Source organism: Neodiprion lecontei, chromosome 4 (genome assembly GCF_021901455.1).
Source record: "Neodiprion lecontei isolate iyNeoLeco1 chromosome 4, iyNeoLeco1.1, whole genome shotgun sequence".
NCBI classification, from domain to species: domain Eukaryota; kingdom Metazoa; phylum Arthropoda; class Insecta; order Hymenoptera; family Diprionidae; genus Neodiprion; species Neodiprion lecontei.
The window spans coordinates 31,239,013-31,258,907 of record NC_060263.1 but is presented as its reverse complement, the minus strand read 5'-3'; the positions used below and the strand labels follow the sequence as shown (position 1 = coordinate 31,258,907).

General features: G+C 37.8%; 1 protein-coding gene across 1 annotated transcript; it reads left to right on the top strand.

The window, feature by feature from the left end:
- Window positions 1–81: 81 nt before the first annotated feature.
- On the top strand, window positions 82–19,814 carry LOC107217692 (CD9 antigen). Its single transcript, XM_015655320.2, has 4 exons — window positions 82–874; window positions 16,615–16,926; window positions 17,047–17,310; window positions 17,438–19,814. Exons 1-4 carry the CDS (start codon window positions 809–811, stop codon window positions 17,588–17,590), a joined length of 795 nt encoding a protein of 264 aa, XP_015510806.1. The 5' UTR covers window positions 82–808; the 3' UTR covers window positions 17,591–19,814.
- The last annotated feature ends 81 nt before the right edge of the window (window positions 19,815–19,895 follow it).

Here is a 19,895-nt window from a genome sequence, read left to right as displayed (position 1 = left end):
CAACTATGACCGCATAATACGTGTGAATACTTGCCAAACATTCTAATTGGATGCGGCTCGCAGTGATTGTCATGTCGGGTCTATCGTATGACTACAATGCATGAAATTCAACTTCTCGTGACACATCCCTGTGACGTCAATATCAGTGTACATGCATCCACAGGAGACAGAACAGCGGTCGAAAGTATGTTAAATCAAGTAAAAGCTGTCGACTCAAAACCAGTGAGAGAGAATGAGCAACAATTTTCGCTAATCGTTCTAGCATCGCAGTCAGTTTGGATGGTAAAACGAGTCATGACTCGGTGTTATCGCTAATTCAGAGCTGAGCAGAAGGTGCGGTAATCCTAGATAGCCGTATTATCTGGATTCGATCTAGATCCACGGGTCACGCGGCTAAAATCTTTGATTAAAATCTAGTGATTTAATTTGAACGATGCCGCAACTGACTGTCAACAACAAAGAATTTGATTGGCTGACACGGAGCGACGCCGGACGGTGATTGGGGGGTCGGGGACAGTTGACAGCGCGGCTCCACCCTCCGCAAGTTGAGGAAAGCGCGTCTGCTTATTCCGCTTATGCCGCTAGGGCGCGAGAGCCAGTTGCTGGGAACATCCCGCACGGACCGGTCGATTTTACGCGTAGATTTACGGGGAGCGAGAGGCACGCCGATTACCCCGATTCGAAAATAACCATTGATTAGTTTCGCTTAGATCGCGAAGTTGTCATTGCTAGTAGCGCGAGTGTCTTGTGCTGTGTGATCGAGCGTCGAAAGAAGTGACTTTTTCCCAGTTTCACCTAACGACGAACGATGGGGTTGTCCGGTTGTTACGGAGTCATCAAGTACCTCCTCGTATTTGTGAACCTTATATTTTGGGTGAGAGACGTTTTTTTTATTTTTACATTTCCTTATCACCTACATCGTTCTCACTCTCCCTGTCATCGCTACAGAACTCGAGATTTGCGTTTACAACAAACTGTCTCCACATCTGTTCTTTTTCTAACGATATTTTTCTTCTTTCATTTGAATCTGTCTGTGTGATAATGCCAAATCTGAACATACCTTGAAAATTCGTAAATATCCTTGTGAAATTTAGCCCATATAAAGTCACAGAGGTTGTTTAATTTTATCTGCGTTGAGTACACATAAGTAAACTAACAAATTAACTGTAGTGTGGAATGTGTGTAAGGAGAAAAAACTGACATTAAAGCTAACGATTGTCAGTTTTTTTCATCCCTGTATCTCGACCTCCAATCGAAATTCCCGCTCTTAGAAATTGTCGACTTTCTTTTGTTTCGAATGTCTCTAACGATAAGTACGTAACCTACGTACACTCGATCGAAGAGCTATGTTTGTAACGTGAGATGCAACAAATGGTAGCGTGACGTAGTTGTCCTCTGACACTATAGCGCAGCTGTATCGATTGCATCTGGGCGCAACCCCGATCCCTCCCCTTTTGCTCGCTGTTCCTCCATTCGCGGCACTTACCAGCACCCCTTATATACGTTTTTTTAAAACCCTTGCGACTGATTTCACCCTTGGATTTACTGACAATGAATCACCACGGCGGCGATAATGAGGTAATCGCAATCCGATGCACTGCGTTATGCCTTGAAAAAAATGTGTTCAAATTCGCAGCGACGAAAGTATGTTGCTGCTACACGAAGGGTAAGATCGCATGTTCGAGGATTATTTTAAATCCGAGATAGTGTATCGGATGCTAAAATTATACATATACATACATATATACAAATATACGTTCGTATTTCTTTATGTACACGATGGATTTCAAGACGTCAAATATTACATTTTTATTACGTATTATAATATGTATATACGTGTTATGTATACCAACACTATACGCTTTTCATCACATATGATGGAGCGTTAACGGTCAGTGATCTATAATTGAACGACTTTTTGTAAAATTTCTTACTTTCCTTTTTTCAATTTTACTTCGTTCACTTCTGATCGTGCAACGGATTACGACGTTATAAAATTATTCATTGCTTCACCGTCACGGGTTGTTTTACGCCAACATCACACGACCAGCTGTAAGCATTATATCTATAGCCGTAAGCGCCGGAGAGTCATGTTTTTAAATAATTCACAAATCACTCGTACGTACGTATGTAAGTAATGCAGGTGGAGTGCAGTTATGGGTAAGCACTCAACGACTGCTGGAGGCTAGAAATGCATAATGAGATAAAAGAATAGAACCGGAAGGGAGACGCAGCAGCGCGCGCGATGCATCGATTACACAGATCTGCGATGGTTTTCCCCCCACGAAACTGAGTACGAATCAATGAAAAAAAAGTATAAAATATTCTATCACGTAAATTTTCGGAGAAATTTTTTTTTTCTTCTGCGTTTTCTTAGTACTATTAGAGTTAACTTCCAAGATATGTCTTTTTAATTTATCTAGCCTCTTAAGACTTGCTTAAGACTAACGCAGTTTATTTTATACCTAAACATTCAGTTTTATATTCATTATATTTTAGTTTTTTCACAAAAAATGTTCAAAAATCTGCAAATATGCGTATCCTGCATAAAAATAAATCTTGATATGCTGTAAAAAAACTAGCGGTATATTATTCATTATATTATAATTCAACGTATCTAAATATCTAAAAAAAAAAGCATTATTACTTAAGGGGGAAATTAAAAGTTATATTTCGCAGGTCTGTGTCATCATTCGCTTGTCCCTTCTCTTTCCCTACTCTCCACATAAATTTCAACATTCAAACAGGTTTATGATGTGGAAAAATTCCGGTTCATGTCATTGTAATGTTCAAAATAAGTTTATTTATAACGATTTATAAGTGCAGTGTATAAACTTGATTTAACTAACCCACCGTTAAACGAGCGACGGATCGCTTACAGTTGCACGTAAATTTAGGAACGGGGTAACTGATTATGAATTTGCAGCTGACTCGGATATCAATTTGTTGCAAGGTCTGCAAGATGCAGTCTTGAATGTTTCCGATAGGTTACTTGTAATTGTAACACAGTTACATACGACATTGAAGTTCTCAAAGTCCGTTTACAATTGTATTGTCCGTTCGGGGATCAATGACCCGGCAGCCGTGGCTTATACGAGGATATTATTATACCTTGCGTATAAAAAGTCCGGAAATTTACGACTCGACTAGTGAGAATCGAGGGCTGCCGGACTTCTTACTTTCACTTCTGGAGAAGATATAACAATATAAACAGTATAAAACTAGTGGGAACGAATGAAAAAAAATATAGTGAAATTATGGCCTTCAATCACTATAACGTTAGAAGTTGCTGTGAAGCGCGCGTTGCGTTGTACCTACTGCTCCGCATCTCTTTTTGCTAATCGCGATATAGACTACGACTACCTCCTCTCGAGATCAAGGAACTCGCCGGTTAAAAGTTCCGCCTTGAGGCATGCGGCGTGTGGGCCTAGAAGCGGCAATGGGGTTGGGGCCTGTCCATAATGATTTAATACTTCTCCTCGGTAGAATTACTTTCATTAAACGTGCTCGAAAGTTGACTTGTCTCTGCCTACAAGTGCACGGAGCTATTTGATGTGTACAGCAAGTAAATTGCCGTAGAGCTTAAGTTTCCGGTTCTAAAACCACGGAAAGTTATTCCAGTTCAGAATCGTGATAAGTTCGGAGACCCGCGTTGAAAGATTTGAAAAAAAAAATACACGAATCTCCTGAACTTCGACTAGCGATAAGTTTGTGGTAATTCTGCCACGATGAGGTAAAAGCGCGAATATGAGGAACGTAACGTTTCGAGGACAGATTTAATCGGTCCTTGCACATTGCACATAGTTAAATATAGTACGACATTATATGTATACATCGCACATTTTAATGCAAAACTATGGGCAAAGGAGACGCAAACCATGGGGTGCAGCATAGGTTTGTGATTAAACGGGATGCTGCAACGGTTCATGGACAATGACGAGCAGCTACGATAGACGGAGTTGATTCAACAAAAATAGAGTTACTGTCGCCGTGTCTAGGTGGAAACGGCTTTTCGTGGGTTTCATATGGGACGGCCACAAGCTGTTGCTACTCGGTCAAGTAGTCGCGCCAGTTTGAACAGTGACGCAACTTCGATTCTCTTTAGTTGACGCGAATCTATTTGTGGAATTAAGAGCTCGCTGAACGAGAGGGAGGAGGAAGGATCTTCGCTATTTGGACCACCTTATCTAACTGTCGTCATATACGTGGACTTAGGTCGGAAGTCGGTGTTATACTTGACGACCAGGTTTCTCGTATCCGTTCGATGAAGATGATGTAAAAAATTTCAAGTAGGAAAAAAACGACGAAAAATTCCGTTGCTTTCTAGTTTCGGTGATGTTGCAGGGTTATCGATCAAGTTTAGGTAACTGTTTACATCAACATAGTTTTCCAATAAGAAATCATAGCTCAAAAATAACTATCGCATCGTGTATATATTTCGTTAAAGTTGAGGTCATCGACTGTAAAGATATATTGTTTGATCAATTCGAAAAGACGTTCTTCCGATGTGATTGGATTGAAGTTTACGTTAGTTTATTAACTTTTCTTTGTTTTATCAAGTCGACCAAATTACACATCGTTTATCGTTACTTTCGGTAGATAACATTTCGCATTATCTGCACATGCAATGTTTGCAACTATCACTATCTCGCAACTTGTACGGTTTGGCGCGTGGGTGCGACGTCCTGCATACTTTCAATTCGCGTGGAACGTCGCAGCAGCCTTGGTTGTGTAATTCTTTATTATCATCGTATAGCTCGCGTATTGTTCCGGGGATATGCATCAACGCTATTCATTCATCAAGACGCGCCCAGCTCGCGAATTTCTAGAAACGCCTGTCGTCCAATTGTCGCGTTCCCTAGTTTTCCTCACAGTCAGTAACGACCCGGCGAACAAAACAAAGTGCCTCTGGTTAGCTGGATAGCGGAAATTCACCTACCGTCAGACTTCGAACGTGGTGGGTTCTATCATTTTCCACGTTTTCCACAGCAACACAATGCTCCGCCTCGCCCACGTTGTCTCACGATGTCAACCCATCTCACGTAGTTCCTTTCCGTCACTTTGTTACAATGTCAGTCAACCCCTATCTCCATCTTGCATCATCATGTGTCAGGAAATTGGACGTGTGTATCACGTACACGCGCATGCATGATAAAGTTTCATCTGTAGTATATCAATACAGACAAGTAGGAAAGCATCGACGTATATCGAGGTATAATGTATGTATACTTACAATTAGTGTAATTGCAATAAAAAATGACGAGCTAACCGAGGCATAAAAGAGAGACGAAGAAAGTTAGGAAGCTGTGAGAAATTGTTGAAGCGTTATGTTTCAAAGCTTTCTTCGTCGTGGATTTCAATCGCCGCCTGTCGCACCCTCGGGTTTGGTAATATGCGGGGGACAGTGTATGGGGCATGGCCTCCTGCATGGTTTTCTCATGAGTTTCCCTTCCACTCTTATTATACACCATATCTACTGGCGTGTGCGGCATGCTGCAACCCTCGAGTGTATAAGCGCTCTGAAAGTTCACCACGTGGCCGCGTGGGCCAACTCTCCCCCAGTCCCCTCCTCTGGCGGTAATATCGACGCATAAAATACGGTTAAAATATACATCCCGCGTCCATTTTACATCTAAACACAACGTACTCTTTGCTAATATTCTGGTTATTCGATTGATCATTCATCGAATGATATAATATAATTTCTGCTGAATTCAAATGCAACGCGCATTGAAACGAAGCAATTTCCATTACATAAAAATTCAATGCAAGAAATGCAGACTAAAGGAAAAAGCAGATTTAAGGAAGGGTGAAAAAAAAAAGTTAATGTGAACAACGTGACGTACGAAGAGGGAAAATACAACAGTATAATTTTGCTTGTACGTCACGGTGGAGGAGAGCGTGCAAAATCGACAGATGTTTCCGACGCCCCGTAGATATACATATACGTGTAGCTTGGATGACGGCTGACCCCCTGAAACGCACATGCGCGGCCCAGCCCTTAAATTTTTCAACACATTTTTACGGTCTGAACAGAACCTTTACGTATATACACTTTTACGGCCAGGCATGTGGATGTATGTGTAAGGGGAGAGCTTGGCTACCGTTGCACGTGTTGTAAGTATGGTAGAAATGGCTTATGTGCGCCACTTCCGGTTGTTTGGAATAAAAATTTTCTTTCAAACAGTATCCCCCCATACGATATACTGTACACAGTAGGGTGTTTCAAAAGAAGACGAATTTTTTTTTTTTCTTATTGTGTCCAAAAATTGATAGTATACCTAAAAATAAAAATTTTGGCACCAATAGGAGCTCTTAATATCAATAGTAAGGTTTGCCTCTATCCATTTCTTTATTTTCCATTTAAATAGCACGGGAAAATTTATTTTTTATTTTTGAATTTTTATTACTTTGGAACGGTTCATCGTAACAACAATCTGAAAAAACAGATTTGTAGAAAATTTCACACTCTACAAAAAACGTCTGAAGATCAAAGTTCCTCAGATCAACCGTTTCAAAGATATCAGTGATCAAAAATAACACTAATCAAAAATTTCAAATATTTTCCAATAAAACTACAAAAAAATATCATATGCCATATTTATATTATTTTTTACGTAAAATTACTTTAATTCTGTTAACCTGAGCCTGTAAACTTTTTTTTTGCTAATTCAATACTTAACTCACAAAAAGCACAAATACACAAATAAAAAGGTTAAAAATATCACATAAATGATTTTTGTGCTTTGTTTTTAGGTAAACTATCAATTTTTAGACACCACAAAAAAAAAAAAAATCGTCTTTTTTGAAACACCCTAGTACACAGTGTACCTATTTATTACGATCGTTCTGTTATAGGCACATCAAAAGTTGAAGCCGAAACTAGCAGCCAGAGTTAGCAGCCAAACGTGTTAAATTTTTTGGAAATAGAAAAATGCAGTTCAGTTTAATCATCATAATTCTGTAAAAGTATTAGGGATTCAAGGTGTTGCACAGAATTTTAATTTTCCGAATTCATTTGAATGAACATTAGAACGTTTCGCTGCTAGCTTCAGCCTCGTCGTCAAACTCGTGAAATACAATCGTTCTTTCAAGGTATAAATAACCGTAAACTATTGTGTTACACAAAAAACGGTGATAAGAAGTAAATAGAAACCAGATAAAAAAGTTTGGATGAAAGAAATTACCAGCGAAAAAAAGCTACATCGATCTATCCAAACGGTCAAGCATTCATACGTGGACACACAATATATTATCAATCAATATATTTCATTTGAAGAATAAAGTATATATTTTAAAAAAGGCACTGAGAAAAAAATTCAACTGTCATAGTTATTGGAAAATTCTATTAAAATATAAGGTTATCGTTGAAACTAACGGTTCGATATGAATGACGTCATGATTTCATTTTGTATCCAGGACTACATTTTTCGGTTATTTAAAATAAAAATAAAAAACTAGAAACTTCTCTTGGTACGACGGGATCTTAGGTGTGGGTAAAAAAAAATTATATAGGTATATTCATAATGGTGAAATTTTTTATTATCTTCCTCGATGCGACAATCTGCTGCAATAAGGAGGAAGAAGACGAAACCTGAGGTGTGATAAACTGGATGTATGTATACGTGTGCATGTATGTACGTACATGGCTTATGTATCTGCGACGTAGCTCTACATCCACCACCTAATAATTGGATTTCGTCAACGTCCGGTCGACCGAGCATGCGTCTCTCTTCCAAAGGGAGTCGCCCGCAGGACCGGGTGGTTCCTCCTTCTTTCCGATAATGCCTACCGAGCCATGCTGATCGGAAATACCGCCGATGATCAAAGGAAATTGCCAGTTTCAAACTGATTTCCGTTCATCTACCGACACCCGCCTTTCTTGCGGTAGTTGGACTCCTAATTTTTTCTCTCTTCTCGTTGTCGGCCATATAAATTATTCAGGACCAATAGAAATCAGTGATTGGAATCAGATGAAGTTAATCGTGTGGAAACGTACAGCATTTGAATTTCATAATAACGAACTTGCAACTTTGGCGGTATTATTTGCTAAAGTGTTTGAAATTATAAGAAGGCACATCAAATTACAGGAAGTTATCTTCAATCTTCCATACATACAGAGCGAATTGCTAACGCCCGAACGATTTAATGCGGATGCGCGAAAACTCGAGAGAAAGAACAATTGTTTTGTCAGGGCGACCAACATTAATAAATTGAGATGACAGACTGCCGTGATGTATGTAACCTCAAAAATGTTGCCGCCCTGATGAAACAACTTCTTTTTCTCTCCTATTTTAGCGCTTGCGCATTGAATCATTCGGTCGTTAACAATTCAGTCTGTATATCAAACTTATGTACAGTAATGTTTATTAATAGGTTCCCAGTGGCTTACTATTTTTTTTTTTTTTGGAATCGAACCTGGGACGAGTTTCCTTTCTATGCAAGTTTTATATGCCAATGACTAGCGATGCAAGCGACAGGAGAAACAAAATATACGTTGATCATAGACACGTAAAATTTTCATAGAAAGAAAGCTTGTTGCAGTTTTCATTCCAAAAAATAGTGAGCCACTAGGTACCCATTAATGAATATTACTGTACGTGTATCAGAAATCGCAAAAAATTAGACATAAAATCATTTGTGATCGTTCAGGGAATCGTAAGAAAATAGCATGGAAAATTAGGCATGAATCGTGACGTAACCGCTCGATTGTCGATTAGAGAAACAATTCGTGTTCGTGTTTTTGGTCAATCAAGGTAGGTATAAGGTGGATAGAATTCGCTGGCTACAATCGTAAATTACATGCTATACGATATAATATCGTGTCTAGCGGTTATTACGTGGATACATACAGTGGATGACAGGTTAATTTCGTTATTGGCACAACGATCAACGTAAATCAAAGAGTAAAAATTGTTTATCAGAAAACTCTTGGCGCTTCGGACAAAGCTATTTACAGCTTATTGTAATAGTTATTTATATGTTTACTATCCAAAAATAAGTCTCGATCACTCGGGGCAACGCTCGTGACTCACGACACGATGCAAGTCTATCGATTTTACAACTTGTTTCGCTTGCTTGTCGCGTGCGTAAATGTCTTTTATTTTTATTTACGTAACATATCGTACTTTACAGAGCTCCCATCATATTGTGGTGGGTGAAGCACAGGGTAATTATAATCGACAATTAAAATTGAATCCGTATACACCGAGAGAAATTTACGAGTATACTTGTGGTTGTTCTTATTTTTTATCACAACTGACAAATATACTTCCGTAATTCGAAAAATATTTAAACCGTTATTGTAAAGATATTAATTTCCTTAGAATTGTCTGGTAACTTTAAGAAATGATATTGTTCTCAGAGTTACATGATTTTTTCTTCATTTTCTATGTTTTTTTTTTTTTACGTTTGTTATTTTTCTCTGCTTATATGCGAAAGTTGCATACTGCAACGACCTTTAACCAACTTTTGAAGAGCTAACGAATACGCGTTTACAATACATACAAACTGCTTAATTCTCTTTGCTTCCAAGGCGTTCACAGTTTTCAGCCTCCGCGTTCGTAGTAGGTAACACAGACGAGCGATTTATTTTTACTACTAATAAACCGGCGCTGTAGCCGCCATAATCCTCGGCTACGAATGAAATTTGATATACACGTACACATCCAAAAATACATCATACACGCGGCTGTGAATCATGTAGAGAACTTTTTATTTTGATCCTTATTTTCAAATTCAAATTTGAAACTACTATTTCATCTCTGTTGAATCGAAATGCGTATTGTAGAATATTAAAAATTCCCATTGTACGAAAGAAAGTTTTCTCTCAGCGTAAATCTATATTCCACGCAGGGATTAATTCTTTCCACCCTGCATCCAAATATTGTTTCAACGGTGAAATTAAACGCTGACAGATCTTGTCTGTTAGTTTTAATCCTCCTGCAGTACAGTGTAGCAGTAATTATCAGCAACACTCAGCTATGTAGGCACGTCGTCAAATTTTCTCCCAGACTTTTGTAATTGGAGAGATATAGGATACACTGACGTGTGAACAAGGATCGCTCAATTGACGTTCAGCCAAACAATCTGTTGTCACTCGGTCTATCCACCTCGCTTGTTCACCTTTTGGCTTCGTTCCATCGATCGCTCGGTGGCACAGAATTTCTAATGGATTTTATTGCCAAAACGGTGATCATCAATAATTTTCTAGGCATTTTCTACGCATGCCCTAATTCCGTGGTGTTTTTTTTCGTAAAGCTTTACATGCCTTAGGTAAAATGGAAAAGCTTAAATTTACGTAGGTATATTTATTTATTTTTCTTTCGTTGAAAGAAATTTTATCACACATACCATGGGTCTTCTTTGTAGTTTATTTACATACGTGTATGTGAACCCTTATCCACGATTGAATGTATGTAACAATCTATATGTATACGATCAAGGGGATCCAACAGCGCCGGCTAGCCACAAAAGGGGTTTACGCGTCGATAAATAAGATAAGAAGATACGGACGAGCGGAAAATTGTCTCGCGGTGGCGACCATGTACCTATACATACCACATACACAGTCCCACGCTGTCAAAGCTCTGCAGGACTTTTTTGAACGTCGTGTGTATACGTGGTTCACGCATATACCGTTGTTATACAAAAGTATATGGTACATATTACGTATGTTTTATCTCCGTACTTATGACGTGTATGCACTCATCCTGTTCTATCTCGTTATCGCACTACTATATTTATAGTTTCGCCGAGGACGCGCTCTGTTATTTTTATCCTAGAAAGCACGTTGCGTCCTCACCGGAAGGATGATCGATAGTCTTTTTATATATTTTCTCTCTCTTACGATTTTGCAATCGAGACGCATTTTCAATGGCAAGAAGTATACAGTAATTCACATAAAATTTGGCGGAAAATAAAATGCTGAGAAAAAGTTTTTAAGAAAAGTTTTCAAATTCGAGACGGAGAGTTGTATACACTAATAAGGTGTTATGTCTGGAATCCACATTTTTTTCTCGCTCCCATGCGACAAACTTGTCATAAATGGCGCAAGAACACAATTTTTAAAGGTTGCTCTCGGAACTCGGGGTTTTTGAGGAAGATATAATTTTTCTCTGAAATTGTTACCACTCAGCCGCGTTTGATGTTACGTACTTGATTCCGGAAGCATTTTGCAGAGAATTACGTTTTTTACAAAAGAATCCAACATTGAACAGGAAAATCGTAGCTCGGACCTTTCAAACATTATATGTATAGTAAAAATTATATACAAATGTCTGTTGAGCAAAGTTTGCAGTTTCATCGGCTGTTCACAAGTTATGCAGTCTCCGATTTACATAAAAATTCATTTTTAAACGTGTTGCATAGTATTAACAATTTTAGGAGAAAATGCCAGCCATCCTGCGTTACTTAAATTGTAGGACAACTTCTAAATTTGAGATTTTATGCAAGAGATTCATGCCATTTGCAATAAGTTTTTTAGTCGCAGGAAACGAAAAAAAAAAAAACGAAAAACACCCTATCTATCAACTTATAGGTTAGATTTATACTGCATCAAATTCAAGTTTGGCAGAGACACGTGGACCACGTGGAGACGCGTTAAACAAACGGTAATAAACTTGGCCCTAGCGTGTGAACGACCGCTTGTATATAGCCATAGAAAGTACATATCAGCAATTCCATTCTCTATTATTACAGCCGTATATATCCTCTGATCAGCCCAGCAGAGTCTGCACTAAAGAAAGCGGTTAACGATAATTAACAACAATTGTATTGCCTCTTATTGGCCGCGTTTATTGTCAAATTGACGGAACTCGTAAAAAGAAGAATTTTATAACTTTTCGTCATTTCGGAGTTGCCTTTGCTGTTTCAATCTTCGTTTTCAATATTCGTCATCTTTTGCACAACTCTTGCCTTGCATGCACTTAATTTCCGTTTTTCGCAAGTAAAAGTCTTAGCGCGAATCGTTTTAGACCATCATTTTCCACGTCGTCTACCGACTTTCGCAAACAATTCGTCTATACGTGTGTGTAAAATATAATACAACACGGGCGTATAGGTATGCATATATTCCCTAATAAAGAAAGTTGCGCCGCGGCTTGTTCGTCCGTGGAATTATTACTACTGGGTTTGTATCGGCTCTAAAAGGTCTCTCTTGTTCCCGTCAGGATATTCCGAGCACTACTGCCCGCCTTTGAAACCCTTTTTTGTATGCACTCGAGGCTAGGTACAAGGCATTGATGCTGCCAAACCCACGCACACCCAATGAAACTCTAACTCTGTGCTCGCTGTGTGTACCGACTGCAAGTTTCTCTTCCCATTTCTAAGCTGGGAACTTTTCTTTTATATATATATATATATATTATATATATCTACGTAATTTCTATCATTACTATTCACCGCACGTTCTGCTCTCTATAAGCTTGAAAACTTATAATGAGAGTAACAATTCTGTCAGAGTGAAAAAGGAAAGAGACCAACGTAACGTTCTTATATTATATTGCAAGGATGTACATGATAATATAACACAATAGGCATACACTGTATAATCTGTAACTCGACCGAGAAGGAGTAGCTCCGTGTAATGCATGTATGCATGATACATATTTGAATGAAATGCAGAAGGGGGAAAACATCTAATTTAATCCGAGGGTATGACAGTGTATACACGTATGGATATATAAATACAATATGTGTATAGTCCGAGGGCATTACCGCGTCTTTTCAAGCGGATGCACACGAGTTTTTAATGCACACTGTCACACTGATGCACGATATTATACGAATGCCCACGTCGCCAGCCGTAGTAGGCTTTCATGAGTATTCTTGTCTAACGCGCGTACTACCGCCTTACTTTTCCCCGTTACAGCGATGCAGCAACGTTACATGCGGTTTGTAATAATTTACGACTGCACGTTATACCGCATATACCTACGTTTGTGCATCGTATACAATATCGTTTCTATGCATAATGTGAATAACGTATCTACGTCCGATGTACAGTACAAAGTACATTAATTTACGTACAAATCTCAGGCGCAGCAGTCTAGCTGGTACTTTAATTATTCATGTGCATCCGACGAATCTCGCAGCATGCTACGTTACGCCAAGCTATGACAATTAGGCTTAAAATCACTGCCCGTCGCTGTTTCCGACGCTGTTGTAATGTCCAAACTTGAACGAAAACTTGGCTTCATTATTTTCTCATGAAATTTTTTTTCATCCCAAATATGTATCAAAATGAAGGATTTAAAATTTTTGTATCTAAAAGGAGGTAATTGTTTCACTGAAATTCAACCCGATTGATTTTATTACGCGCAATTTTGGGTTTTTTTTTTTGTATGTCGCATGTTTTTCTCGTTTGAAATGTATAACGTAGGCGCATATACTGTACGTACAGATTTTTGGGGATCAAAACATTAAGATAATTTCTTATCCCGTGACGTTGAGGGTTTTTCTGGTTGTGTAGCTTTTCCATTCCGTTTTTCTTCTCTTCTGCACTTTTGGCGCTCAGAGGGAGTTCCAGCTCGTAGATTACAAAAAGCTGGAGGAAAGCGCGGGCGTTTTATTATCTTGGGGTGGATCCGAACCTCGACTGGGATATATATATATATATATATATATATATATATATATATATATATATATATATATATATATATATATATATATCTATCGCTCGGGTTTATGGAGGGAAAGACGCGCGACGACCGTGACGACTGGGAACAGAGAACGGTAACGATTTAGAGGACTTATAGCTCGTAGGCAAACTGAAGGAACGAAAATGGCTGTGACGCCGAATAAAGGATTCCCTGAACCACTATCGATGTTACACTCGTCCAACGAAACCGAATCAGTTATGTTGCCGATCCATTTCTCATTCCATACCATTCCCGTCAATCCGTGGCTTTTATCTCTTTTTTTGTTCTTGTCTCTTTGGTCCCGGTTTAGCTGTCTACGGGGTTGAACCTTCACCGAATTCATCCCATTTCTGTAACCATAACAATGTGACATGTGTATCTTATCCGAAGGAAAAATTCGCTGAAATTAAATATTCGATGCGTAGGAAATACGCGAGGCTTTTTAATGGCAACAGTTTTCCTTTCAATCTTACTTGTGCAGGTATCACATCAGGCAGACAGACTCGCTCGAATTGAGTTACGCAGCTACTTCCCTTATAACCGAGAATCTTATCCACCGAAGCAATTCTTTCCTTGATCTCTCTCCGTCCTTACTCTCCGGAATTTCTTCCGTTTTTTCTCCTCTTGCCCGCTTCTCAGCACTCTCCTCCCTCCTTCTTTCTCTCTCATCGTTTCTTCCCTGGGGTAGAATTTATATGGACGCGGGTTATAGTGAATCCGCTTGGGGTTGTTTGCGATTCCGAAGGGTCGAGGTTCTGGACAAAATCGATTACACCCGAACCAAACTCGCGATTCCCGTCCCTGCAGAATACCGTTCTCTTTGTCTAAAGTTTTTGCGCAAATTCTTTCAGGCCGTCGACCGATTTACTCAATCTTATACATGTCGTATACATAATTAATTGTATGAGGTTTCACTTTGCGACGTGATTCGAGAATCGAAAGAATTGTGAATTCCATGCAGAGGGATTAGAAAGAGAATCTTTTAGTTTGAATTCGATTTTGATCTGCTTTCGAAAAGACATCCATACATTATAATTTGCCAAATAATTTATGTAAATTACAGATGAAGGCGACTTTTGTTGCACCGTGTGTAATTTTTTTTTAACTACATTCGTGATATTATATGCATATTAAATTGTGTTTAATTATTAATTGTCTAAAGTTATCGTATATTATTCAACTTTACCGATTGGCGTAAGGAAATTTTACTTGTAAATGCATAATTGGTCAGCGAATCAATTGTTATTGACACTGTGTGGTCACAACCCCAATGGACTTTGAGACGCATTTTACAACGAATGATTATATTAATAAAAAGATAATCACGGACGTGTGATACGGCAGTTAATTTTAATTCTGATCGAGTATATTCAAAAGTTGTTATCCAAGCCTATAAGAGAAGGAATGAAATGTAAATTACGGTCGATACTTGCAAGTCTTTGATCTTAATATTCAAGTATTATGAATTTCGAGGAGATTTAAGAGAGATTAACATAGTTAGGTATATGTATACATGTGTAACCATTCCGCACGGTTCGAATTAATCGTGTTTATAATGTTCTTCTGCAAAACAAATATAACATATACACGTAAACTTGATGGTACCAAATTTGGTAATACCTTAGTATTATAGGTATGTTTAGATCTATATAAGATGTGTATATTGTGTATATACAAAATTTAAATATAACAAGATGTCACGCGTTCATGGTAATAATAGTAGGTTCGACGGATATGAACTCTGTATAACGCTGAGCGAAATTTGAAACTTTGGAGAGGAAATTCTGTCACAGCTGTAAGTAGGCACAAGTCACAGTGGCGGCAGCAGCAGCAGCAGCAGCATTCGTTATAATGTAGAAGGATGGCGTCTGTCTGAAAGTCTGAATAAGGCAGAACCTTGAGAGAGTATCATCTTACGTCATTGCTGGGCTAGATTAAGCCGGGCGCGTTTCTGTGAGCGCATCACGTGCGGGCTTCCGTATGTTTGGGATTTGTGTTTTTTGCCCCACGTGATCACGTACACTTCCATACAGATCTCGACGTTTGAATGAACCGCGAATTATACATAAAAAAGCGAAAAGATGTAAGCATAAGCGAAGCATTAAAACGTGTCTGAGCATAATTCCTATTTTCGTTATATTATGTACAAACATAGAGAGAGTTTATACAGTTTAGAGATGTTATATAACAGCCCCAAAATCGTTTCTTTGGGCGTTGAGATTGATGAGGGGAAATTTTAGCTAAGATTCGGGTAAGATTCATGCAGTATAGTTGATACATGCCACTTTGACAAGATTATATACTTTATTATTATTGATACGGAAAGTGCACATGCGGTCTTCATGCCTGTGTGGTTACAGTGATTGATGATAGTTCCTTCCCCGAGGGTCAATTCCGTTATCGGGTTCAGGGGCTGGTAAACACGTGGTGATAATTACGGAAGTTGGTCGGTTATTGTTATAGTAAGAAAATGGGATCGTTATATATAAATACGGTATACATTCATGATTTCACGGACGATGGGGTTTATTACACAACAACGTTCCCATATACACTATAAAACTTCGAGGAACACGATATTGCAAATAGCGTATCACAGGTATCTACTCGTATCTACTCTTTTAACCGACTTCGTTTATCGAATTACAAAAAAATTCCCCCACTGAATCGTTCCGTTTAAATTCTTGAAGGAAAATCCACTTCCTATGGACTCATCGTCAGTTAGGTATATCTGGAATTAGTGCTCTTATAATGCACTGACATTGGATCGAGGTACTCATACGCTTTCGTTGACGACTTCCATGCACGGAGATGCCCAATGAAGATCGAAAGCTTTGCTTGAATTTCCTTCAAGTCAAGCCACCCGTGTCGATACCTTCAATGATTGATAAATATCGGATATCAACATTTGCACCGCAACCATCGGTACAATAAATATCGGTTTTTATTTGTATTTCTTTTTGTTTTCTAGGCGGTAGCGTCGGCCACGGTTATCTTGGCGATATGGATGCTGACTGATCCAACATTCATTGTGTCATTGGCCCAAGAAGAGCACAATTACCATGCCGGATTGTACATTCTCCTGGCGGCTGGGGTGCTCATGCTGATAGTCGCTATCTTGGGGTGCTGCGGCGCCTTCCGTGAGTCCCAATGCATGCTCGTCGGATTTTTCAGCTGCCTACTCGTCGTGATTGTCGCCCAGATTGCTGCAGGAGCTTGGCTCTACACCAACAGCGAACGCCTGAAGCAGCTCGTCGAGGCATCTGTTGCTAACACTGTCAAGGTGAATACATACCTATCCAGGCTTCGATTCTTGTTTCATGATCGTTATTATATTTTTGTGTTTTGATCGTATATCCTGCGATCGCATGAACTGTTATAATAATATCGAAACATTTTTTAGTCCGAGTACGGAGTGATCTCATCTCGTACGGCTACTATAGACGCCATTCAATCGGATTTGAGCTGCTGCGGCGTAACTGGACCGTCAAACTGGGCTGGTAGTCAGTACGTGCAAAAGGATCGTGCTGGCGGTATCAAAATTGGCGTCACTGCTGACAACAGCTATTACCGCGTGCCGCTATCCTGCTGCAAAGATAAGGGAAGTCCAAATTGCCAGGACGCTCTTAAACCCGGTGATGAAATTGGTTCAGTGATTTATGAAGAGGTAATTTTCACATTTGTCTTCAGTACATAGTGCATTACCCTCTGTTTCGGATTCGTATGTAAAACCATGATATATCTCTAAAATTGTTGAGATTTTAGTCTGTAAATGAGTTTTTGACCTTTTCTAGGGATGTCTGAACAAGCTTGTGGACGCGCTTGTAAGACACATGAGCATCGTGCTGGGCGTAACTATTGGAGCTGGAATACTGGAGCTACTCGGTTTGATCTTTGCATTGGTTCTGTGCTGCGCCATTGGCTCATCTGATAGATACAAAGCCTAAAAGCGTAGCTTCTCTCACGCCAATCTTCTTAACATCCTGGAAATCAATCAAATTTTTCAGTAGCTGTTTCATAATTTCAGTTTGTGCCAAGATACACGAGACTGACTATAAAACTTACTTATCACTCCTTCCGTCATCTTCTTAAAAAAAAAGTAATGAAAAAAGAAACCAAAGGAAATGCACACGGAAATAACATATTGAACATACTCAAAGACCAAAAATCTTAACTGCTATATGATCTTAACAATAACTTGTACACTAAACTACATAAATTATTTAGATTGCGAATTACTCTAATCTGATTTCATATGAACCAATCATTTCTGAAATACTGTGCAAAAATATTCGACTCATTCGGTATATGCATACCTTAAACTTGATTCAGTTAAGAAAGTAATAGGGTCAAGCTCTCTATGGATAGATCTTGAATTCGCTTTTTTCGTGAGTTTATAGTGTGATAAAAACAAGTCTCACCAAATATTTAGCATCGGAGAATGCAATGAAATTTTGTAATAGATGAAGGGTTGAAATATGATAACATGTCCAAAAAAGTACAATTAAGTTCGACAGTAAAAATAACGCGATACGCTAGAGTCTAGACGTATGTGATTGAAGAACTTTATCGATTTAAACTTAAGACCATTATCTTTCCTTTAATAACAAAACAGTTCTTATAGCTTTGAAAGACAAGCTATTTTCTATTTCGTGAATTTCCGAAAACCAAGAAATACCGTAAATTTTGTCCCGAGGAGTATGTCCTGCTTTCTGATTCGTCAGAATGAGAAAAGTGGAAAGAAACATTTAAATGTTTATGTGTCTATTGCGTGAAATCAAATATATATAATGTATGTATATACCCATATTCTAAATGGTAATGGAAAGAAAAGTATTATGCATATAGGTGTGACAACGTAATTTACGTAATGTAATAATACTCGAATTAGTACATCGCGGAATCGATTTCTGTCCTCTATATCGATTGTGTTCAACATTATGATTCCCCCCCCCCTTTTTTTTTTGAAATAATTTTATTTTCGAGGAATGTATAAGACGCAAAGCACAATTATCTCGTACTCTTAAGTAATAATCATGGTGGAAATGTTACTTTACAAATCTTGACACCTAGCACTGAGCTATTATTACGTTATCAATCTCACTTGTAATCACGCTAGTATTTATTGAGCAACAAAGAATCGATTGACCTCTTAAGTTTTATACCTATTAATTTGTCTATCTCAGATTCTTTGCGAACACCTTCGTTTACTTTTGTTTTCCTTTTCGCTTTGTAAAATTTCATCAGACTTTGAATCTCAACATCAATAAAGTGTTGTAACTTATGGTGTATTTAAGTAAGTAAGATTATAATCGCGACAAAGGATATTACAATGTTTAAAATAAAAATATTGAAGAGTAAATTTAACGATAATATAGTATAAAAAGTATATATATAGTAGAGTAGAGAGCATCTATTTTACTAGAGCTATATTAATCTATTATGTGTAATAGTAATAATTATATTATTCACATCTACTGAATCATCGTTCAATAAAAATAATTCATGATTTTGATATCGATATATTACAAAGCAAACAGTACATTTTGCATACAAAAGAAAACAATTTTCTCTTCTTTCAAATTTCTACCATATTACGTTATTAGTACTATATTGGTGTTTCTAAAAAAATATTTGGAATTACAGATCGATGAAATACTCTGTATGATAATTTGCGAATAATCTTATATAAGTATAGAATATTGTTTGGAATCAATCATTTATAAATATTTTTTAAAAATTTACTAAGTCATATTTAGTTGGTATAAGTATGAAAATACCTGTCTTTGTCGTTTCGTTTTTATTATGCCAAACTTACGATATGTAAAATAGTGACTAAATATTTGGTCCATTAATTATAATGTATTATACATATTGATATACGTATATAATTACCCAGTTATTGCGAAGATCCAAAACTGTTTCACTTAAAAAAGGTTTTTTCATTAAGTCTTTTTCGCTGACAAGTTGTATCAATTTATGATTGCAGTTTTGAAAAAAATGATACAACAAATTCATTGTAACGTTGCCTCGTGATAACTTAATTCGTCAAAATTATATTTTGATATTTCGAGATATATATACGCATTTCAGTTTGTATGTATATCATATTGTACGTACAGAAAGAGGCTGCGATCATAACTTCGAAATATAACTGTTTATTCAAGTGTATTCAAACATGATCTTTTCCTTTTTTCTTATAATCATTGTAATATTATAAAGTTTATGAAGAAACTGCATGAAATAACTATC